The 25001-nt window shown below is 45.9% G+C and overlaps 1 protein-coding gene across 1 annotated transcript in view; it reads left to right on the top strand.

The window, feature by feature from the left end:
* Positions 1–606: 606 nt before the first annotated feature.
* Positions 607–25001, top strand: part of Sfrp1 (secreted frizzled related protein 1) — a 40317-nt gene continuing 15922 nt past the window's right edge. Inside the window, exons 1-2 of the mRNA XM_026409339.2 lie at positions 607–1311; positions 6333–6410. Coding sequence (XP_026265124.1) covers positions 768–1311; positions 6333–6410 — 622 coding nt within the window. The 5' untranslated portion in view covers positions 607–767. The remainder of the gene's footprint in view (positions 1312–6332; positions 6411–25001) is intronic.

Below are 25001 nucleotides of genomic sequence, written 5' to 3'. Positions count from 1 at the left end.
GAACAAAACCTTGGAGCAGAGGCGCTAGTCTGCTGAGTTGTTAGAAAATTAGGAAAAAGCATTAAAAAAAAATGTAATCTCATGAATCTGTAAGACCCATTAAGATTCTTTGCTTTTCCCCAAACTGGCCCAAGTTAACTACAGAACTAAATATTCTCTTTATCCACTAGGCACTTGTTTGTATACCCCCACCCTACTTTCTTTACTTTTCCTTTTTTCTTTTCTTTCGTCTTTCCTTCTTCTTTTATTTATTTATTTATTTAATTAATTTTTTGGTTTTGCTTTTTAAGGGGTGTTGACCTAGGTCTAGTTCTAGTAAACCAAATCCTTTCGCCCGTGAAGCGATTGGTTAATTGTGCTGGTGACTGACAGGGTAATGAGTGCGGCTCGCGGCAGCCAGGCGCTGATTGGCTGCGCGGGAAGACTCTGAGGGCTTGGCCACTGGAGCACCGCGCACTCGAGTCCTGCGGCTTCGGGAGGAGGTGTCGCGCGCCCGCCTGCAGTCCGCTGCGCCTCCTGGGAGCCGGGACGGCACTTGGTCCGCGGCGCTGCGCTCCGCTCCCGGTGAGAACTCCCGCCACAGCGCCTGCGGCAGGCAGAGGGCCGCCACCGGCGGGAGACCCGGCAGGAGCTCGCGGCTTCGGTGCTGGGCAGGGCTGGGGACGGCTCCTTTTGTCCCTGGAGATCCGGAAAGTTTGCGGCGGGACGCGCGCGTGAAGGTAACGCCGGCAGCCCCGACGTCGCGGCAGCTAGTGCTCTGAGCCAGCATGGGCAGCGGGCACGGCGCGGGGGGCCGCCGCTGGGCAGCCTCCGGCGTGCTGCTGGCGCTGGCCGCGGGGCTTCTGGCCGCGGGCACGGCCAGCGAGTACGACTATGTGAGCTTCCAGTCGGACATCGGCTCGTACCAGAGCGGGCGCTTCTACACCAAGCCGCCGCAGTGCGTGGACATCCCAGTGGACCTGCGCCTGTGTCACAACGTGGGCTACAAGAAGATGGTGCTGCCTAACCTGCTGGAGCACGAGACCATGGCCGAGGTGAAACAGCAGGCTAGCAGCTGGGTGCCCCTGCTTAACAAGAACTGCCACATCGGCACCCAGGTCTTCCTCTGTTCTCTCTTCGCGCCCGTCTGCCTCGACCGGCCCATCTACCCGTGCCGCTGGCTCTGCGAGGCCGTGCGCGATTCGTGCGAGCCGGTCATGCAGTTCTTCGGCTTCTTCTGGCCAGAGATGCTCAAGTGTGACAAGTTCCCCGAAGGAGACGTCTGTATCGCTATGACCCCGCCCAATGCCACCGAAGCCTCCAAGCCTCAAGGTAAGGGCGTCCCTTCCCTGGAGCCCCGTGTCCAGAGCGGGCGCTATCCGCGGGATCCGCCAGGGCTTCAGCGGGGCGACGTTAGAGCCCTGGTTAGCCCACCCCGTCCCACCACTCCTCCCTGTAGTTGAGATGTGCTGCTAGACGTGGCTCTGAAGGTATGCCTACTGACTCTTAAAAGCGCCTATTCTGCCCGAAGTGTCGCTCTGGTCTCTCGAGACCCAGGTGCCCGGTGTCGCTTGCTTAGGAGCGGTGGCTCTCGGCCTCGGACTCCGCAGAGGCTTGGTCCGGTCCCTGGAGCAGCTCTTCTTGGGATTCAGTCTCTTTTTCCATACCTGAAACAAAGCATTACCCTTCCAGTAAAAAGGAGAGGTCTACTTTCTTTGGGGAGGGTACCAAGCCCCCATCCAAAGTTTTTAACATCCTAATCAGGAAATTGGGTAGGAAACCCCCAGACTCAAATGTAGAAAGCCCAGAAAGATCGGGAGAATGCTAGGTGCAGTTTTATTTTCATAGGTTCCAAGAGGATTCAAACAAAAACTTCTTTCCTTAGCTGGTCATTCAGTCAAGTAGTCCTAGGGCTGCTGTAGAACTGGCCAAGGAAAAAAAAAAGTTTAGAAACTGGAGATTTCTGTTTCTTCACCCCATTTCAGGTAACAGCTCCTGAATCTGGGAGATTTAGGAAGTAGAAAATCTCTTCTCCATCATCCTTGCATACCCCCTGCTTCTCTCATTTACACAAATCCTCAGGTAATTAGAAAGATAAAAATGTAATTAGCTCATTGTTCATCTCCTCCACGGGGAGTAGGGTGCTGCAAATTGGGCTTTGTAAATTCTTAACCGCTCCAGGTTCCTCTCAGAGACCCCTCCCGTTTAAAGGGCAGTTTTCTAATGGGAGAAAAAAAGTTTTTTGTTTTTTTTTTTCCTTTGGTGTGTGTGTGGGGGGACACCAACCAAAAAACCCACAACAAACAAACAAACAAGCAAACAAAACCCAGCCTTGGGCCTTTTATAGGAGTGAATCCAACCCTGAATTCTTCTAAAGCAGAGTTAAGGCTCAGATTAATCTAGGATGGGGGAGCTATGCCCCAGGTATGCTTAGCACAGGGCCCAGCATCTTGAGAGCTCCTTGAGGAGTGGGGAGAATTTAGCTTATCTTGAAGTATTCAGTATTATTTACCTCTGTTGTGGATGATAAAAAGAGGGGTGAGTGGTGGCCTCACTTTGGAAGAGATGTGGGAAGAGGGCTGCCCCAAAGTTTGAATACTCTTGTTTATTCTAGGGAGGGAGATGGATCCAAAGGGACCAACACTGGGTGGCATGGGCTCCAGTCCATACCACTGGCCCCGGCGCTGGGGGTGGGAAGAAGAATAGGAGTCAACCTGCCTGTAATGTTGACTTCTGGCACCTCTGTTCTCAGGGTTAATCTTGTGCAGTGGGGTATAGCTCTTTGAGAGCAAGAGCTGAGCAGTTACCCAGAGCAAAGCACTTTGGCTCTGTTGGTATAGAACCATCCCCTGTAGCCGGCAGGGTTTTCCTTCTTTACTTCCTCAGCCAGCTGGGGGTTTATCCCAGTCCTGCCATGCTTGAGAGGTTGTGGTCAGTTTTGCTTGGGCTGAATCCATTCCCCATGGCCACAAATGATTGCCTCTTTCTGAGACTGAAGGTGGACATAAAGTGGAGACCCCTGGAAGAATAGCGTTTTGCAAAGTAGATGATTCTTAAGGACGAGGTGGAGGTGGTGGTGGGGGGCTAGATGAGGTAGGGCCTGCTAATGAGAGGAAAGAATCCTCCAACCCAACCTTCCAAAAAGGCTGTGGCAGAGGGATGCCTGGCCATTGCTGACTTCTGAATGCCTTTTACCCTGTGGCTGCTGTTTTGCTTGTCTTCTTCTTGCTCTGGGCTCAGGTGGTTACTTTCCTAAGACCAGTTCTTTGCTGAACCAACACAGAAAAGCTGTGAGGCAATCAGTCAAGAGTGGGATTCTGGACTTGTTCTCTTCTCAGCGATTTTGGTGGGAAGTGTCCTCCTGAGAGGGCACACATTCCTTTCAAGACTGCAGCCCCTGGGTATGAGGGAGCCCCACATGACTTCCCCTGAGACTTTCTGGCCATTGACTCTCAGCTGAGGGTAGAGCTAGGAGCAAGTTGTGTGTGTGTGTGTGTGTGTGTGTGTGTGTGTGTAGGAGGAGTCAGGCTGAGACAGACCAAACTAATAGTCCTCAAAACTTTATAGCTAGTGGCTCCAGGACAAAAACTGGACCTTTTGAATGAGAATAAGCACTGTGATACACTCCATTTACCCTTTATTCTTTCAAATTAAAACTGGATTTTAAAAGCCGGGTCTTGTATTTGCATACATTAGTCTGGTTTCTGCTCACATACTTGGACATATACAGTTTTGGCCAGCACTTTGTTATTAAGGATAAGCTTGATATTAAGAAATGACTCAAAAGATTTCCCCCCCCCAAGGGCAGATGCCTAAGTCACATCAACTTCTGTTATAGGAAAGGCAATTGTTCCTTTTCCAGGAAAGTGATTTCTAAATCTTAAATTTACATTAGACCTGTTAAACTCCCAGGCCAATAACTTGTTCCCCTTTCCTGCCAGTTTTTACTGATTCAAATTGTATGAGTGATCACATTTAGTTTAGTTGTTGTTTAGGCATGTTGTGCATTAAATCAGCCTGGATGTTTTAGTCAGACTGTAGAGGTGATGGTGCCCTCACTTCTCCAAGAATCTTCCTTAGTGTTCCTTTTCTGTCTCACAATGAGTTGGCCAGGGAAGATCTGGTGGTGGTGGTGGTGGTGGTGGTGGTGGTGGTGGTGGTGGTGTGTGTATGTGTGTGTTGTCTTTAAAGATTTCACTTAATTTTGATTCCCAGTGTTGGGCTTCCTCCTCTTCTCTCCCTTAAAAATTAATAAAATATAAAACCTTTTCTTTTTCTGTTCATTTGCTTTAAACATGACTTTAAACACACTTTTAAACAGTGATTTACTTCTACCTCTCAGACGAAAGAAAGCCTGGGAGGATTTCTCCTGCCAAGGCAGCCTGCAGGGCCCCAAGGACACACGAGGAGGCGCAGATTAATATTGCATTACACATTCCTCCTTCTTTCTCTGGATAAAGCTGCTCCAGAGTCTGGCTGTAAGAAAAGTCAAGATGAGGGAAAGCCATGTTGAAAACACACAGAGTTCACCCTGCCCCATGGAGTTCTTTCCTTGGAATTCATGAAGTCCAAATGTAATTGATGGGACTGAGGAAAATACCCTTGTGGGGTGCAGAGCCTATGACTGCCAAGGGGACCAGAGGGACCGAGAGGGGCTACAGTGAATGTGTGGAGCCGGCAGAAATGGACCTGCTACTTGTTTGGTTAACTTTATGTTTGTAGAACCTTGCAATGTGATAAGTTCTACTTAAAAAATTAAAACAAAGCAAATGCAAGAACATCCAAATGAGAAAAATCCCAAAGCAGGTGACATGGTCCTTTCCATATTGCAGGACTTCCTTTCTCTTTTTCTTCTCCCAAGGAAGAAGAATCATAATGGAAAATTCTTTTTTTTTTTTTTTTTTTGTCCAAAAGCATTACCTCTAAAACCTGATTTCAAGTTCTGGGTGCAAAATATGTTCCCAGCATCAGGCCTAAAGGTCGTCATGCCATCCTTTGTTTGGAGTATGGTTCTTGCTGCCCTGAAAACCTGAAAGGTGTTTGGTCCTGGGTGCAGTACAGCACAGATAGAAGAGGCATCTTGTTAACACAGAGTAAGAGGTGTGGCTCTGCTGGCCCCTTCAGGCCCCCTGCTTAGAAGACTGGAGAGTTCTTGGAGCAACCAGGCCCATCAGGAGGCCCTGATGGTGGCAGCTTCCTCCTCCACCTTGGGGTGCTTTTGCTGTCAGAGACATGGGGAGTCTCTTAGGGGAAAGAGATGCTGCTACAGAAACCACTGGAGAAGGGAATGGGGAAGGAAGACAAAGGGTAGAGATGCTCAGCACACGAAACCCTACTTGGTCTTCCATTTCCCTTGGCTTCAGTCTCAAGGTGACCTTCCTGTGCAATGTGAGGGAAAGGAGTGGACTGTCCTCAGAATATGCTAGTGCTCCCAGATCTTCCATAAACTTCACATTGTTTGATAGATAATGATGGCCATGGCAGGGATGATAAGTCACTTCATCCTTTGGAGGATTCCATTGCAGTGCTTTCTCTGCCCTTCCACAGAGGGGGATCCCAGCTTTGACAGCATTTTGACTTGGAGAAAGCCTCTGGCCCTGGTCTCAGAATTTTCTTCTCCTGGGGCCTAGCTGCTTCCCAGTGGCATGCAAGCGCGTGCGCGCGCGCACACACACACACACACACACACTTCTTCAAAGCACTTCACAGTGGCTCATGAAAGAGCCTTCAAGGGGTCCCTCCCCAGCCAGCTCCATCTTCCCATTTGGCGGCCCTCACTAGTGTCTCCCCACCCCCACCCAGCTGCTCTGCTTCCTGCTCAGCCTTTAACTTTTACTGAAGTGACCTTTTTGGAGAGGGGTTTTCAGGGCCCTAGGGTTGAAGTTAGTAAGTTTGACTCCTTTTTCTCTTGGCTTCTAGAGAGCTGGTCTCAAATTGATAGGTTGTCTTGTTGGGAGTATGCAAATGATGGGGGGGGTGCAGAAATCAGAGGGGCCTAAAAGGGAGAGGGCAAAGGACAGGAAATAATGGACTAGATCTATTCAAGCCTTTCCCAGGGACTCGCAATAGCCCCTGAGTCATGATTCACAGGACCTGCCTTCATCTACCTCAGACACCTTAAATAATGTGTCATATTCAGCTCCTCTAGGCCAAAATGTTTCAAGAAACAATTGGATTGTTTGTGGCTCTAGATTCTGGGCTCAAGAGCCTTTCTTTTCTATTCTCAGATCATCCTTTACAAATTCCAGAAGACTTGAACCACTTTCAGCCTGGCCCCAGGCCCATTTCTTCCCCAGGGGTTGTTTTCTTTTCATAACTTACAGCTTTCTGTTTCTTCCCCTTTCCCTTCTTAGGTACAACTGTGTGTCCTCCATGTGACAATGAGTTGAAATCTGAGGCCATCATTGAACATCTCTGTGCAAGCGAGTTTGGTAAGAAAGTGTTCCTGGCAGTCTGGGGTGGGGGGTTGGAATCCCCTGCCTTTTCCTGGCCTATGTCTCCTGATCAGAGAGCCTGTGGGGGTTTTTGTTGGAGTTTGACATTCTCTTCCTCCATCTTCTCCAGATGGCTGCTTTCTCAGGTAGACAGAAGACAGACTAGGGCAGGAAAGGAGCAGTTTCTATTAAAGCCAAACCGTTTGTACTTTTCTGCACAGGGAGGTGTCACGGTATAGGACTGGGGAGACCTTCTCTAGCAGCACAGGGTGGCAGATGTGGGGATAGGTGGAGAGGAGCCTGGGAACACACCAACCTTGGGAAGTTACCAGGAGGCACAGTCCCCTCTCACCTGCTCCAGTGGGCAGCCTGCTGGGCTCGGTCTGCATGACTCTTTTTTTTATATCCACCCCTAGATGTCAGCACTACTCTACACAGGGTTTAAATGGCTGACTGCAGGGTACCTTCCCAGGAGGGGCAAATTTCAATGGGAGGTAGGGGGGTTCAGAGGAGAATCCCAGTCATGTTCTTCCAGGTAAAGCACATTGACATCCCCACAGTGGTGCGATTTCTCTCCCCTTTTCCAAATTATTCTGAATCAGCACCCAGGGCTCCCGGAGCTGGAAGGATGTGGCCTGAGGACCAGATCCCAGGGACTCCGGGGATGGTTTCTCATAGTCTGAGGGTAGGAGACCTGAGTTCTCAACAATCTGGGAGTCTTTTCTCTAGGAAAAGCAAATGTGAATTGCTTCCGTTTGGAGGGCCAGCTCCCTTCATCTCTCTAGCTCTACCTTTAATGGATGCAGAGACGTGCTTGGGCCAGGGCTGGTTTGCTGAAGGACAGGTTCAGCCTGATGCTGAACAATGTGTTTCTCTGCATTGTGTTTCTGAATTTGGATTTCTTACAGAATTCTTATCAGGAAAAGCATAAAGGTAGGTAATATGAGTCTTCATGTTCATCAAGAATCACTTCGTGTTCATTAATCAAACTTACCACTTATTAAACTTTATCATATACAAAAAAGGTCTTGTACTAGTGAAGTGCCATGTCTGAATGAAATTCACACCCATGTGGGTGCATACACAAGTCAAAGGAAATTGTGCATCACAACAGGTACGTTTTCAGAGTCTTTGCAGTTTTGCAGAAGATGGAAGTTGGAGAATTCAAACTGTTTGCTACAGAAAGCATCAGGAGAATGGATGTTTATTGTGGCTTCTCTGTTCTTGGAGGAGAATGATGGCACCTCTTGGAAAAATTTGGTCTCCTGTCCTTTTTGCTATCAGTGTTTGAGTCATACCATATCTTCTTTTTTTGCCATTTTAAAAGAACTCAAATAAAATTGTAGAGGACACCTGAAGTTTTTCATGTGAAGTCTGATGTCCTTCCACCTAATTCATAGTAGTAGTATTTACTTCTTTATGGTAACACTCTTGCTTCATTAGGGGATACCCCAAACTGGGCTGAGGCTGGTGAGTCTCTTGCTATACAGCTCCACACTACCTTGGCAGCAACAATATTTTCATCCACAGGATACATTTGGTTCCTTCCCGAAGGACTTTGAGGAAACAAGGGCACAAATAAAATCTCTTAGAAATCCTGACAGGTTGTGTTTAGTTGCATGGTCAGGACAGGAAGAATGGGCTTGGATATGACTGAGATCCCAAAGTATCCTCGGAGGGATAGTTAAAGGTATGTGCTTTATAATATCTGAAGAGAATCAACAAACTTTGATTCTCTTCAGATATGGTAAATTATAACACTCACATTTAGCCGTTGGCCCCCTGGCCTTTTATAAGCCCAGGGAATCATATTAAACTCTGAAAGGTAATGTATTAGTGGTTAGTTTATGTTCATATGATTTGTTCAGATTCTGCACCCCAGAGAAGAGTGATAGAAGGCCTTGGATTTGAGTGTGTGGCAGACTGGCAGGTGATGTCTTCCCATTAAGAAACTCAAAATTTAGTGTGTCTATCATTTATATGCGTGTGTCCCTTCATTCAACATTTATTGAATACAAAGCACCATGTTAGACACCGTCATCCAAAAGTATCTACCTTGAATAAATTAAAATGTAAATTTTAGCTTTTTAAAAAATTCCTGGCTAAACACTAGTCAGTGATTTGCTGTAGAGTGAGGTAGTTAATTTATAGCTCATAGGCTCTAAAGTTCCTGGGGCTGCAGAAACTCAAGGCCAAAGTTAACATTAAGGAGCTGAGAAAAGCAGATCCATGTCTTTGTGTTCAGAATCTTGATCTGAAACTCAATATCCTTAAATCATCATTGGGTCTCCTCCCTAGTCTTCCAGTTGTCCCTCAAAATTCTGGGGGCTTTGTGGCTATTAGTTGAACTAGATGGATTCTTAAACGTGGTCTGAAGAGGCAGTCCTTGGATTTGGATGGGCAAGGTTGACTTTATAATGTAGGGCAGAGGTCTAGAGGGCACTAGGATAACTCACCTGCTACGTCCTGCAGCAGGCACCTACTAAATCAACAAGCCACCAGCATACTGCTTACTGGAAGGAGGGTGTATTTTTTGTTAATAACCAATCCGGTTTTGGTGAAGCCGAGTAATTAGCTATTTGGGATTGTGTTCCTTCAGCCCTGAGCTTACTTTCTTCTTGGGTTCATAGAGTTCCTCTGGAACCTTAGAGATCATCTTATCAAGTCATCGTCTTTGATAAATAAGGAATCTGACTTTTCCACCTGGAGTCTTTTTGTTCACTATGGTGCTGGCTTCCTCACTTATGAAATGATGAACAGTGTTTCGACTTTGCCATTGAGGTACTGCACAGCGCAAGTATGGTGTATACTGGATTTTTTTTTTTTTTTTTTTTTTTTTTTACCCTGGATGCAGGAAAGACTTTTTTTAAAAAAAATATTCTTATAAAACAATAAATAGGACCCCTAGCACCCCACTGTCTCTCTGCAGGAGCCGAGTTTAGCTCTGCCCTTCTTAGCACTCTGGAGAACACAGCCTTGTTGAGAAACTTGTTTCCTAGCTCAGTTCATTTCAAATAAGTGAGGCAGTCAGCCACGCTGATGGGATTCAGTTAGGAAACAAAGACATTCGACAATGCAAGCTGACACACAACAGAGAAGCAAAAGAATGTTTGACTCCCTACTCCAGGGATCAAACTTTGCATTAAGTGGTCCTGCCATTCCTGGTGGGAAGACATAGGTTGCTAGAAGGCTCTGTGAGATCTGGAAGCAAGGGCTGCATTCCTTCTGGGTCAGCACTCACCCTTACACATTTGCCTGCATATCCTTGGACTCCGGCAACCTCTGTGGAGCTGACCATACCCAGCCCATTACCTTCCCCTGGGCAATGCATTTTTAACCCTCTGGCGGGTCTGCCTGGCCATTTTTCTCTCCACCCCTGCATTGTACCCCCTCAGTTCAGAGCACATTTTTTTCCCCCAACAGGGAAAAACATCAGCAGAAAAGCTTGTGTGCTGATGCTTTGGAATGCAGCTGGATCAGCCTGGATCAAGCACCAGATGTGGGAAGCCAAAAGTTAGGTGGTGCAAAGTCTCTAAATTCAACATGGCGGCCAGCCTGCCTGCTATGCTTAAATTAGGATGCACTCTTCTGTTTTTGTTCTCTCTGCTTTACTGACATCAGGGTACTCCTCTTGCCTCTTAAATAGGCCAATGTAGAGTTTGCGAGCTGCCACACAAATAATCTTGCTGTTAACAACTTAGTGCCTACATCCATCTTTCCTTCAGGTTAGTTTATCTCAGGGAAGTGAGGATCTGATTTATAAATGCTGTGAAGTTAAGATCCTCGCTTCTGGCCACTTTTCTGAGCTTTTTCTTCAGTACCTGTAAAAACCCTTAAGCATTTCTGGCAGAAATTTGCATGATGATATTTAGTACTTTCACTACAGATAGTTCGGAACTTCTTTTTTTCTTTTTTTTTTTTTTTTGAGTTTTTTGAGCTTAAGAATTCAGGTGGCAATTCTTTAGCCCCATAGTTTCTTGCAGTACAAAAATATTCCTTTACTCCCAGAAATTTTCCTTGCCTTCTGGGAGTATCTTTCTTTTTTTTTTTTTTTGGTTTATATGTTTTCTCATAAAGAAAAAAAACAGTACTTGGCAACACTAATATTAGCCAAATAGGAAAGAAAAAGAAAAGCAGCTCTCACAGTTAGCATTTGGAATATTTCCTGGAAGAAATATTTTCTGAGGTCCTTGCACCTCTGCTGATCTGTTCTCACTCTGCCTCACACCTCTCTCAAGGTATCTGGACTGTGCTGCTATTTGTAGTTTCATTCAGCAGGGCAGTTTGCTGTCTTGCAAAAAGGAGTTTAGGCTTTCCAAACTAAACGAGTTTCCTCCCTAAGAAGAGGAAAATTGGCTGCCAACCCAGTAACAGCAACATCTGTAAGCTGCTTGAGAGCAGCGTCTGTCTTATGCCATATTTTACCTAGTGTAGGATGCCCATTAATTATGAGATGCATTATTCGTTTTGCATCACTGACAAAGAAAACATCCTTCATGCTAAAATGCAAAAAGAATCTGAGTCTCAGAGTGAATAAAATAAGGCCTATTTGTACTCAAAAAGTCCCTGGCACACTGTCCTATACAGGGTAGGCAAAAAATAAAGGTTTGTCAGAAGAGTCCGTGAATGACAGGGACCTGGATATCGGACTTGCTTGATTTTAAAGGGGAGAGCTCCTTTCCCAGTAAATATGTACTATGTGTTTAATTAAGTTCAAGGAAAGCTACATGCCCTGCTTTTTAAATTTTTAAAAAATATCTTTTTTTTTAATATATTTTAAATGTGATGCTGAGGATCAAACTCAGTGCTTCATGCATGCTAAGTGAGCACTCTACCACTGAGCCACATCCCCAGCCCTACATGCCCTGCTTTGAGTGACTTGAGTGTCTATTGTGTGTCCGGAAAAAGCAACCCTAACATCCAGAAATTTAGTTTAATCAAAGTTAAATAGACATGGGAGAAGGAGCGATTACCCCCTCCCCCATATAGAGTTGGCAGGCTAAGACAACTGGTTTTTATTGTCACTGAAGATGTCTAAAATACATATCTTATCTACAGATTTGTAAATGCTTGGAATTAATTGTTGTTTTGTGTATGAGAAAACATGGAATTGTCTCTTTGTTAAGTTCATTGGAGGTGTAACACATGGGTTACCATCTGTATCTTATTCTAAATAGTTTTCCCGGGGCTTGAGAGTGTATGGTGCAGTGCCGAGATCCTGATTAACCAGAAGCTTTCAAAGCCTTCCAGTTGGAGTCGTGTTTGTCAATTACTTGCTTATCCAGTCTCAGATTGGAGGTTCTTCCCAAGGAATCAGGCCCCTGGCAATTTAGGCTGAGGTCACACATTGAGGAACCCAAAAAAAAGCTATAAAGAGCCAAATTTTCCCCCTTCAGTGAGTATAATGCGCCCTTCCTCCATCATGGATTCTCTCTTGGCTATGATGGTGGCAGAAGATGCTTAGATAAGGCAAATTCCACTGAGCATCAATTTACTGTAGTAACTTTAAACCAATGAAAGTCTACTGAAATGTGTGCAAGGGCACAAATGTCTGGGGTCTGTGGATGGGGCATTGCATCCTCTGGAACTGAGTTCATTCCTCTCTCTGCCTCCTTTGCTACTGTGTGTACGTCCTGCCACACTGGGCAGATCTTCTCCATGTCTCGGGTTTCCTTACAGTGAGTGGTAGCTTGTATCCAGGAATAGATTTTGATGATGAGCAGATAAGGTGAGATAGTATCTTACAGCTGAACTCAGCAGTTGTTCCCTTTGGTGCTCTTTCCAGGGATGGAGGTAACCAGTGATTTGACTTGAGCATGTGAGGCCTCCTTGTATGGGTTTCACTAATGAAGTGAGGAGGGATGATCTGGGAAGCTCTCCTGTCCTCTACTGTCCGTGTATTTATTGAACCTGATTCTCATTCAGTCCTTTGCCCTTCTTGCGTCATGCTGGAATGGTTGCCTTTCTTTGTCCTGAGGCAGATTTAGGTATAGCCGTAATTGGGTTGGAACCAGCTGACCCATGACTTCTACTTGGGATTAAGTCCAGTTCTGACTGGGTTATTCCTTGGGATGGGTACTTGCCAAACAGTGTGATCTGGGTGTGCTTGGTAGTGCTCTCCCATCGCAATTCTGTGACTCTGGCCCTGACCCACGGGCTGAGCCCTCCCACCTCTTCCTTTCCTTTCTTTCTTTCACTGGGTGGCATATCCTATTAACATAAAACTATCGTAACCATTTTTAACTGTTTAGTCAGTGGCATTAAAGTACATTTACATTGTGGACCAACCATCACCACCATCCATCTAAATTCATCATCCAAACTAAAACTCTGTACCCCCTGAACATTAACTCTCCATCCCACTCTCCCCAGGCCCTGGTAACCACCATTCCCCTTTCTGTCCCTATGAATATGACTACTCCACGGACCTTATGGGAATGGAATCCTATGGTATTGTCATTTTGCATCTGACTTATTTTTCTAAGCATCATGTCTTCATCTTTTGTGGTATATGTTAACTCCCAAGGAGAAGGGGAGCAAGGAGAAGGATTTGCCCTCAAGTTCACCTTTATTTTCTGAAGCTTTTCTGATGGGGAAGATGGGAAAAGAGGGCTAAGGGTAGAGCTGGGGTAACAGGGCTGTTCACAGCCCATGCATGCTACCTTTGCTGTGGGCACCATGTTATTTGTACCAGTTATTTGCTAATTTGGATAGGACCCTGAAGATCAGCCAGTCCATGCCCTTCTCTTACAGACTGAAGAAAAGAAAAAGGAGTTAGTCATTCTGTTGCCCAAGGCTCCTCCACCTGGACTCCTGACAGCTTTCCTTCTCATCAGCACATGTTAAGGAGCCAACCCAGATTTCATACCCTCCTGCCTTCCTGTCCTCTCATGCCCCTCATGTTCCCATCCTGCCAGGAGCCCTGGAGGAGCCTCCCAGGTTAGGGCATTGAGTGCTCTTTTACTCTCAGAGTTGGTGGAATCTGCAAGGACAGAGAGAGAGAGAGAGAGCTCAGTGGTTGTTGGATTTCTTCTTGGTGGAGAGAGGCAGGCAGTGTAGCAGACTAGAGAGAACACAGGCTGTGGCCCAGACAGACCTGGATTGAATCCCAGCCCTTCAAGCTGAGCAACCATGAGAAAATCTCTTAACCTCCCTGAACTTCCCTCCTCATTTGCAACATATGAATGGTAATTCCAATCTCACTACATTGTGGGGAGAATTGAATTAATTAATCAGATTAATTAATTTCAGTCACTAGAATGTGATGGCTGTTTAATCCACACGAATGATATTCTTTTATTATAAAGTTGTTTCAGGGTAGAACTTTGCCTAGGAAAGGGGATTTGATTCTAGTGCTCGTGAAATTAGCTAGTTTTGCAAAAATTAAGTGAATCAATCAATCAGTTGTTGACAGGATTAAACTGAAGAAGGCTTTTAAAAGACCTGTTTGGAAAAAAATTTTTGCAACTTCTAGGTACTAGAGTTAACACAAACAAACATCCGCTGCCCCTAAACTGCAAAACTTATGAATGATAGTAAAGAAGGACCTCTGCATTTTAGTTAGATTGCTGACAACCTGAGGTCATTCTACAATTGGAAGCCATCAAAGAATTATGACCGAATCTACGCCACTTCCAGGACATGTCCACTTAAGTTTTCTTTTGTGTGTTTTTAGGTGCTTTTAAGCAACCTTTTACCTAATATATTCTCCTCATAATTTATTGGGGTCTATTTCAGAGAGATTTTAGCGCCCCTTTGTGTTGTCGCCCCTCCTCTCCCTCCCCTTTTTCTCATGCAACACCTCCTGGGCAGAATTCCTTTTCTTTTCCAACAGCTGCCCTGTGATATTCATTCCTTTTGACCAAAGAAATAGGCTATATTCAGAGGCAAAGGAGCATTTAAATATTGGTAGATTTCATCCAGTTTTGTAGAAATGAGCCAGAAGCTCCAATCTGTATTTTTTTTTTTTAAAGAGAACAAATGGCCAAAGAAATGTCAGACCCTTGCCCTGCCCCAACCTGCTTAGAGCAGCCAATTAAACATGCATTAGCTTTGGAAGGCTTCTCAAAGGCCTATAGATTGTGCTTGAAATCTTTGTTTAGTCTTTCAGGAACACTGTCACACGGATGATTTATCAAAGAAAGTTGTTTATCTGGCAGTAAAATAAACTCTGGGCCTGTTCAGACTAAGATTTCCCGTGAATTTCTACCAAGGTAAACACTAGTAACTGGCAGGTTGCAAATTCCGTGTGAAAGCCAGACACATACAATAAATATTTGAACTACGGCTTTGCCGTGTAAGAGGCCTTGCCTGTCACTAGCGCTGTCATTCTCGATGTGCCCGAAAGGACCTGGCATAGCAGCCTGGCTGGCTGGACAGACTGGCATCATTGAGGTCTTCAGGAGTCGCCTCTGCTGCGTCAGCCTTCCTGGATCTGAGTGCCACTTAGTGCTGGCACCTGGGGACTTCCTGGTTCAGAGGGGGCAAGCCTCAGGACGGCTTCCCTCAGCATCACAGGGACAGCTTGTGATCGGTTCTGAGGGAAGTGAACCAGAAGCAGCCAGCTTAGGTTTCTTTGAAAATAGACGTTTGTTGAATCAAATTGGCAGGGGGTTGTGTGTGTTGAATGATTTGGGAGTTGGGGCCAGGGCATGGTGGTAGGGGATGAAATCACCTTCTGGATTCTGCTGAATTGGAGTTATAGTGGGGAAACTCTCTCTCTCTCTCTCTCTCTCTCTCTCTCTCTCTCTCTCTCTCTTTCTCTCTCTCTCTCTCCTTCCCCAGAGCCTCTGGTTTTGTTGTTAGTGGTTTCAAGAGATCTGTATTAGAATCAAGAGGAAAGACGAGCCCGGTGCAGGGAAGAATAAGAACCCAGGGCAGTTTTAAGAGATGCAGTAATGAAGAAGTGGAGGGCGATGACGAAGGAGCTGACATACAGTTTTCTAGGTCTTTCAAAGGGTTATATTGTGCTAATTGCCTGTAGTCATTTTTTTCAGAGAGGGACTGTTGAGTTGTAAACCTCTTTGTTTTCCTGCAGTCTGAGATGCTGGAGCTTCAGGATCACTGTGCTCTGGGGTCCTTACTGCAAGACCTTACTCCTATGACTTCGGCCCCATCCTAGGTGCTTCTTATCTTGACCTCCTTGGCGGAGCAGGGGTGAGAAGCAAGCACCTCAGAGGACAGGTGATATTTGTGTCTGTTGGAGGAAGGCTTTGGGGTGGGAGCCTCGGCTCAGGTGCAGAGCTCCCATGCTCACATTTGAGTCTTGAGAGTAAAAAGAGTTGGTCTCTCAGGTTCTGTAGCGGGTTGGGGCCTGGGAGGAAGGCTGCTCACAGACAGCTCTTAAGAACTGATGTTTACTGGCTTGCAGGTATTTGGGGGGAATAAAGGAGTATTTTCTTCAGGGCAGGAATTAAGGGAAATCATTTACAAATTCTGAAAGGATGTCTGTGAGTCGTAAAGAGTGCCAAAATAGTACTTTGGTGGTGGCAAAAAATGAGGAGTCAGGTTCCCTAAACAGTGTTCTTTCTCATTCAGGTAGGATTATGAAGGGGATTTTCTTTCTCTTGTTTTCTCTAGTCCTTCTATCAGCCTGCTCTCCAGGACATTTCCTCTTGGGACTATCTCAGAGGTGTTCTTCTCTGTTTGTGAGCTTTTTGAAAATTAGTTCAGACCTGTGTCTTTTATTAGATATGAATCCATTCACACTTGGGAAATGGCTTATGGCTGAAGGAAATCCCTACCTCGGTGTCTGTGGCCTGAAATAAGCACTTTAAACCCTTAGACACAACAGCTACCTGAAAAGCATGTTCCATCCTGCGGTGCCTCACGGGGGGTGGCCTTGCCATCTTACCATGCATGGCTCATGGACTCACAGGCCCCCATGTGCCTTCCAGACTGCCTTCGGTCTCCACTCTGTACCCAGGACTCAGTTCCTGCCCTTGACCAATTTAAGAAACCAGTGGGTGAGACAGGCCTTGGCCACTCTTATCTCCGTCATCCACTCACTTCTGAAGCTTCAGTGCTTGTTTTAGCTCTCTGGCCTGACGGAGGGAGAGGTCTTCTGTGAGAGCTACAGAAATTCAGGGAAGTTTCCTTGAGGGGATGAGTAGCTAAATGTAAGGCTTAAGATCAGAGGAGAGAGTCAAGGGCATTCTGATGTCAGGTGATGAGGGCAGGGGAAGGTGTTAGGACTCAAACAAGTAATAAGTGTTCCAGTGACAAAACCTGTCAGGTAAATAACTATAGGTGAAGAATGTCAGTTTTCATTTGTCAGTTCTAGCCATGAGCTCAGCATCCTCTTAGAGTGCTAGGCCTGTCCAAATACTTGGGGACTCACAGGCTGATTGAGGTATGACAGAAGGAATTGGTCCTTCTAATTCTCCATTGTCTGTGTGCCTGACTAAAAAGGTGACAAGGTTCTAGCAGTGCTGGGCCTGCTTTTGTGGAGTGGCAGGTGAATTGAAAACCCACATGTGTTAGAGTTGTCAACCAATCCACTTGTGGCCATGACCTCTAGTCAGAGATACCAGCCGGGTGAGGAGGCAGAGCTGTGGAAAGGAAGGCGGTCAGCCAAGCAAGTACGTGTTGTCAGCCCTGGACAAGGTGCTGAGAAGTAGAAGGGCAAGACTGAACCACTGAGGGCAGCCCCTAATCTCCATGTAGTAACCTGCAGGCAGCCTCTCCTACCAGAGGGAGCAGGGCTGGCTGAAGAGTCAGGGCCTTTGTTCTAAGATGCAGAGGTGCAAAGAGGATCAGCTGCCTGCAAGGTGCCAAATGCTGACCAGCACCCCGGCCTCTCAGGTTACAGATTCTTTACTCTTAACACGCATTCATTTAAAACCAGGTGTGTATGTTTTCTTTTGAAAATCTAACCATGCACTCTTGCAAATTTGATTGAGTATACAATCATTGGGCTTCTACTGAGTACAGATTCTTGCTTTGTCTTTTATAACACATCCCCTAACTTTGGAACTATCACCCGGTGAGATTTTACCTGTGCAGACTGAAGTGTTTATATTGCTTTGGGAAGAGGGAGGGGTCTCCACAGTCAGAGCCAAGCAGGGCAGCTGGAGAAAGTTAGTCCTGCACGCTGAAGAGTTCTGAGCTTCTTCCTTTCTCCAGGTGCTTTGAATTCTGAGTTAGGTCCTTGGCAAGAGAAGTAAAGCCTTTCCTGGCTATAAGATAGCTCTTACCAGTGCATATAGGTACAGGCAGGAGAGATTTTTTAGTAGGCAAATTCTTTTTGGTTGCATGTTGCCTTTAAAATTATATCAGGAGAGAAAAGCCCTGCAGAGAGTCACCTGGATGAGAAAGAGCATCTACTTTATCATGCCTTGAAATGAGCAGATAGGAGCTGGTAAGGTTTGGCAGTGGGGTTGGGGATCTATTAGTGGGTGAGCTCATGTGAAGACTAGGGCCCCTCAAAGTTTGGGGTCACTGGAGGGAAAGTTTCAGGTTTGCTATGGGCTTCTACCAGGTGCATCTGTTGTGCCTCTTAGGCCCCAGCGTCCTGTGTTTTGTACTACTCCTGTGGTATTTCCTGCTTTGGGGAGGAAAGCACCTTGATGAATTTAATCACATGGTAGTGTTGGAGGCTTAATAATGCCAGGTGGATTGAAATGAGTGTATTGTGCAGGTCAGGCTTGTACATAAAAGAGTTATGTAGTTAGGATGTGGTTCCTGCCCTCAGTGGCCTTACGGCCTAGAGAGAAGAGGGTAAGTAGAATAGAATACTGCTTGACCAAATGGTCAAATTTTGTACTAGTAAGAACTGGGGGCCATAGTAGTGTGGGGAAGGCAATAGTTCATCCTCGGAAAGGGTCAAGGAAAGCTATGGAGAAGGCATAACATGCTGTCCTCCAAGGAACTGCTGGTGGTGGTTTGTTAGGCAGAAAAGATGGGCAGAGGATGTTCTAAGCAGAGTGTCCAGCAGGGATCAAGGCATGGAGGCATGAAGTTGTCTGCATTTTGGAGAGTGGTGAGTCTCTTTGTGGTTGAATTGTCTGGTGTATGGTGATGAGTGTCTGGAAATGAGGCTGATAAAGTAGGCAGATGCCAGTCACCAAGGGTCTTGAATGCCATGGTAAAGAAGGGAAACAATGCCTGTTGGCAGTGGGAAAACATCAAGAACCTGTTTTAAAATGTTCTGTCACTCTAAATAATTAAATAAGCAAACAAATAGAAGAAAAGGAGATGATGAAGACGACCTCAAGGTCCAAAGGAAGGAAGTACTAATGGCAGAACTTCAGGCTTTAATGGGTGAGATGTTTAGGAGAGCCTACAAGTGGAGGGGAGAGAGAGGAGGCCAACAGTCATGTCTCTTATGAGATGGCTCAGGGTGGTACTGGCTGGGTGTGGGCCAGCTCAGGGCCACCCACTTGAAGGAGGCAGGCCTGATGAGGTCCCAGCAGCCAGGGAAGGGGCCATCTGCTGCGGTCAGTGCCCCCGGGAAGCCTCTGTGCTGGGTGTGCTGAGCAGGAGCCAGAGCCTATAATCAACTCATACTTGGGTCACCGCAGAGCTGGTCATTACCAAGAGCAGTCGTCATTAGGAGCTGTCATAAACCGCTCTGACTTTTCTCTCCTGAGCTTGTTAGTGGCCCAGGCAGGCAGCAATCACAGTGTTTCTGGATCCAGCCCCATAATCGCTGGATTGGAAATGACATTAGACAGGGCCTGGGGACTGGATCAGCTCAGGTGTCTCAGGCTTCTCTGGAGGAGGGAGGCAAGAGAAGCTGCAGCTATATTAAAGGATGAGGGTCATGGCATATAGATGGAGTGTGTGTGTTTACATCTCTGTGGGTGCATGAGTATGACTGAGATGTGTGTGAAGATGCAAGTGAGCAGTGTGGCATGCAGTATTGGTGTTTGCACATGTATGCTAAGTCCGTGAGGTGTGAAGGTAGACACTAGTGCGTGGCTGTGGTATGGTGGATCATGTGCATGTGGCCCTTTTGTGTTTGTGTGGGGGGGCACAGTGTAGCTGCCAGCTGCTTACAAAGCTCAAGGGGAGTCCATCGCAGCTGGCCGGGCTCTCCCAGGGTTGTGGTCTTCACTCATGGGACCGGAGGCTTGCTTCTTCCTCCACTGCTTCACAGAGAGGTCTTTGAGAACATGCTGCTAATTCTCCCTCCTCAGGAAGGGCTCTAGAGAAGCCCATTCAGGATTTCTCTGCAGTGGTTGACATTGTGCAAACCAAAGGCCATCTTTCCAAGGCTTAGTGTTTTGTTTTTCACTCCAAATGCTAAATAGACCTGTCTTGTTTAGGTTTTAGTATTTTCAGTAAATCTGTTTAAAATTGCTGATTTTCTGGGCAGGAGTCACTTCCTTAGCAGATTCCAGTGGTTAGCAGGAATTGTCCTAAAGGGCATGGTGTGATCCCTAGGGTTTTTTAAAAAAAAGCATGTTGGAAGGAACACATTAAGTGTTAGGAGTCAGACCGGCCTGAGTTCAAGGTCTGGCTCTACCCCCTGTCAGTGCAGCCAAGATACTTATTCTCTTTGTGGCTCAAAGGTTTATGCACTTGTTCAAAACCAAAAAGAAAAATTTCTATGTTAGGAGATTCTGATATCCTAGGATCCGACTTCAGTGCTGCCTTTCAGACGTGGGCCAGCCAGTGAAGTCTTTGAACCTGCATCCTTAAGTGAATTGATGGGTCCCCATTGGTGGTCTCTCTGGCTTCCAGCTTAGAAATAATGCGGTTTTGTTGTATAAGAACTCTGACTAGGGTTTCTTGATGTTATATCTTCGTGGACTCCCCAGGCATATCCACTGGAAATTTTTGGCCTTCTTCTTAGAAGCCTTTGTGTAATACCATGGAGTGGAGGAAAAGTGAATTGGATGCACACACTGAAGAGTTAAGTTGGGGGTGGAGTTAGAGATTGTGGGACCATAGCAAAGAGCAGTGTATCATATTGTATGATAAGAATTCTCTGACCAGGGTCTGGGTGGCTGGTGGATGTCCTGACCTTAGCTGCCTCTCCTGGGGCTGGTCCTTACATATGGGATCCCTCTCCTAAATGTGTCCTTGGGCTTCTTGTTCTTCCCTGTCTTTACTGAGAAACCTAGAGATGGATGGCATAGGGACCTCTTTACCTGCATGAGGTTGATAGTGCCTTTTAGAGAAGCAGTTTGGAAACACAGAAAAAGTTTTCTCTCAGTAATTGCTTTCTATAGAATTGAGTTTTTTTTTTTTTTTTTTTTTTAATTGAGATTTTTATTTCAACCTTTATGGAACCACATACTTTTCCCCCCCTCATTTTTTAACTGGTGCATTGTAGTTGTGCATATTGATGGATTTATTGTTACAATTTCCTACATGTACACAATGTAACAATATAATTTGACCAGTATCACTCCCCAGCTTTGTTTTCCTTTTTCTTCTCTTGCTTTCACATACAAGAGAAAGCGTAGGACCCTTAACCTCCTGAATTTGACTTATTTCACTTAACATGATGGTCCCTAGTTCCATCCATTTTCCTGCAGATGGCATAGTTTCATTTTTCTTTATGATTGAATAAAAGTTCATTGTGAATATATGCCACATTTTCTTTATCTGTTCATCTGTCGGTGGACACCTAGGCTAATTCCATAGTTTGACTACTGTGAAATATGCTGCTATAAACATGGGTATGCATGTACCACTGCAGTAAGATGCTTTTAATTCTCCAGGGTAAATACTGAGGAGTAGCATAGCTGGATTGCCTGGTGGTTCCAGGCCCAGTCTTTTGAGGAACCTCCATACTGATTTCCATGGTAGTTGTACTAATTTATAGTCCCACCAACAGTGTAAAAGTGGTCCTTTTTCTCTACATTCTCTCCAGCATTTATTATTAGTTGTATTCTGATGACTGCCATTCTGACTGGTGTAAGATGAAATCACAGTGTAGTTCTGATTTGCATTTCCCTAATTGCTAATGATGTTGAGCATTTTTTTCATGTATTTGTTGGCCATTTGTATTTCTTCTTTTGAGAAGTCTCTATTTAATTCATTTGCACATTTAATAATTGGGCTATTTGATTTTTTTTTTGGTGCAAAGTTCTTTGAGTTCTTTATATATTCTAGATATTAATCCTCTGTCAGAGAATAGCTAGCAATGATTTTTTTTCCAATTCTGTTGGTTCTCTCTTCACATTCCTAATTGTTTCCTTTGTTGTGTAGAAGTCTTTAAATTTGATTCCATTCCTGTTGGCATTATTTCTTGAGCTTTAGGGGTCCTATTAAGAAAGTCTCAGAACTGAGTTTTAATTCCTATTCCACAATTTGCCTGCCACATAAGTTTGGTCAAGTGAAGTTTCTCTGAGCCACAATTTTCTCATCTGCCAAGTGGGGGATAATCATAAATACTTCACTGAACTGATATTCGAACTGTATAGATTGTATTAGCATCCTGGAAACTACAAAGTCCAGTTTATATATGACATGTCACTCACCCTGTGGTGGCTGAGTCACAAGGTGCCATCTTACAACTCTTCTTGGCATCTCCACAAAAGGCCTCCTCTTTAAGCAGGAGCTGGTTCATGGTAATGTTTTTCTTAGAGGAGCTTAAAAAGAATTTTTGAGCTTATTAAAATAGAGGCTGAGCTAACTGTATGCATCTCTTGTGGGCCCTTGAATGGAGCTGATATTAACAGAAGAATCAGATTGAAAGCACTGGGTAGGAGAGGAGGCTAAGAGGATCTAAACTTGAGACCTTGCCCTCCAAAAGGGGACAGTATCCACAGCAGAACTTGGGGCAGATGGACATGCCTGGGGACCATCAACCTTTTGTAGCAAATGACTAGTGCTTTTATCAACATTCTCAGTGCTCTTCCTCTGACCCAGTTCTAAGTGTGCAGAATGAGCACTCTGCATTCCTTTAGCTTCTGGTGGCTGACGGCAGATATTTTGTATAGACAGGATCTGTGAGGAGGACAAAGTAAGCTACCAGGCCCCTGGTTTCCACACATGGCAGTGTTAGGTTGACTCCTTTCCAGTTTCCAGGCCTGGCAATCTCACATCTTCTCTTCAAATGGATGAGCCTGCATGCTTCAGGATGTCTACCTTTCAGGATTACAAATGTCAGGATGAAAATTGAGAGAGCCGAATCTGTCTAATCCAGCAAAGAGAATACTTATGCTGCATAGCTGATAGAACTGGACTTGTTGCAGTGATAAAACTCTGTTCAACAAAGGGGATGGGCTGTCTGGTCATCCAGTGGGGGCTGCACCACAAGAATTATACAAAGGTACGATGGCCTCTCGTCTGTGATACGAGAGAACTACTTTTGTTAGAAGCCAGAAAGTATGATGCAAAAAGTCCCTTCTAACCCTTCCAATCCCATGATTCAAGGATTTTCCAAGCACCTGCGGTGTGTCTTCTGGTGGGTGACTTCTACCCAGTGGCGGTTGTGCTGGTGGGTGAAACTTTCTTCTCAAGGGGGATGTAAGATGATTTTCTTGGAGAAGGTGGAGGAGTAAATGGGGTCCTCCAGCTCATGAGATCACTGGCAGTGTAGAAATCCTATCCTTAAAGTGTGTTTTTCTTCAGCCCCTGGCCTCACAAGTAGACAGACCTCTTTGATGAGAAAAGGGACAACACCTGGATGTGCAATACCAGAAGGTATGGGTTCTGAGGCTTGCAGATGAAGACTAGGCGGCTCTGAGCCTTCGAATGGTCATGACTCTGGGGAACAGCTGTCCAGTTGCCAGGAAGGGGGCCTATTGGATGGCTTCCTGCATCCTTCCCCCACTCTGTCCTTCATGCAAGCAAAAGCACCTGGACCCCCACCCCCCACTCCCTGTGCTTCCCTGGGTATCAGTTTTCCTTGTGAGTTTGAAAAAAAAAATTATTTTTTTCTTTTACAGTTGTGTGTGATGGGGTGGGGGAGGTGGTGAGAGGGTTGAGCATGAGGCTGCCCTTCACTGAGAAAAGAGTAGAATCAATATATTGTGTTGATTTTTCCCTGTGACTGACAGCTCTTTGCCTGGAGCCTTCTTCTCTTACAGACTTAATGTATCTCCTGGCAGATTTCCCTGTTTGGAATGGTTGCTCAAAGTCAAGAGCAGGCAAGCCTAGGGAAGCACAGGGGAGCTTTCCCATTCTTTTGCTCCTTCTCCCCATCCCGGCTCCCTTTCCTCATGCTCTCTGGGACTTGGATGGTGTGAGGAATCTGGTTTGGATCAGCTGAAGGCATGTATTCTCCTCCTTGCCATCCAGGTTCCTCAGAATGAGAAACCTGGATTGAGCTGGTGTTTGGAAGCTTTTCTTCTCTCTCTCTCTCTCTCTCTCTCTCTCTCTCTCTCTTTAGGGAGTTCTCAATCTGGAAGTTCCCAGTGGCAGCAGGGTCAGAGGGGCACATCCTCCCAAAACTCTAGCACAAGACTTCTTAGGGGGCCTGGTGAGGTCATTGGTGGCCTCCTGGGCTTACTTCTCTGTGGTGCTGCGAGCACTTTGTGCTAGGTCTTTGCCTTCTCTGGATGCTTGGAAGACAGGGTAGGGACATACCTGCTGGATGAGCCTCAGGGGAGCTCAGTGAATGGTTTCTGAATTGGACCCAAGACTGCAGCCTGCTTCTTTGTCTGATGAGTGGTCCTGGGAGGAATGAGGGGCCCAGGGCAGCTCTGCCCAGGCTCTCCCTGAAGTGAGAGGGCTGGGAGGACTGTGGAGGGGCCTATGGACATGGCTCTCCTCTTCTATTACAGCCATATTTCTTTCAGGAAATGATTTATCTGATAACGAGCTGGGGTTGTACTTCTTCAGGCTGGAGTGGGGCTTTGTTTTCTGGGGTTTGGCACTTTGTTCTGGCACTGAAATAGGGAGAGGACTGCTTGCATTTAGAGAAGGAGGGAGCAGGGGGTGGGGGAGGCAGTTTGAGCCCTTGGGACTGCAATCTAAGGGGCTTCTGGGACTGTGCATGTGTGTGCATGTGTGTGCATGTGCACATGTAGGAAAATATAAGAGAAAAAAGTGTAGGGAATGAAGGGAAGGGAGCAATGGTGCCTGGGGAGACAGGGGTCTGTCCTGGGTCTGCTTGGCTGCTAATGCCTGAGTGATAGGTGGTCTCATTTCTATTCTGGGCCTCAGTGTTCTGTTCTATAAAATGAGACTCTGGTTACATGGCCTCTTAAATCCCATTCTGTTTGAAAGATCTGCATGTTTGTCCCAAGTTAGTGTTCTTTAAAATGGGGGTGTATGTAACCCAGTGGTACAGAGAGCATGCTTAGTATGCACATGAGTCTGGGTTGAACCCCCAGGAGCAGAAGAAAAACAATGGCATCTTTTAAACACACTCAGGCCATTAAGCAGCCTCTTTTCTTTGAGGGAAATCTTACCATGGACTCCATTATAGAAGAACAGCCAGCATGAGCCACTAGGTAGGAAGAGGAGGGACCCAAGGCTGGTTGGTATGGCCATTGCTTACTCTGGGGGCACATCTGTGGGATATATGGAAGATTGTCTGACCTCAGGGAAGAAAGACAGCAATCATTCAGTGAGAAATGCACTCTGTCCTTTCTCCCTGCACTTAAACATCAGGTTTTTTACCAAAATGTTCCTGGCCTTGCAGCCTATGGGTAGGAATGATGTCATTTTTACCCAAACCAATGT

Source organism: Urocitellus parryii, chromosome 14, assembly GCF_045843805.1.
Source record: "Urocitellus parryii isolate mUroPar1 chromosome 14, mUroPar1.hap1, whole genome shotgun sequence".
Taxonomy (NCBI): Eukaryota; Metazoa; Chordata; class Mammalia; order Rodentia; family Sciuridae; genus Urocitellus; species Urocitellus parryii.
The sequence above is the reverse complement of the archived record's forward strand: the minus strand, read 5'-3'. Positions and strand labels throughout refer to the sequence as shown.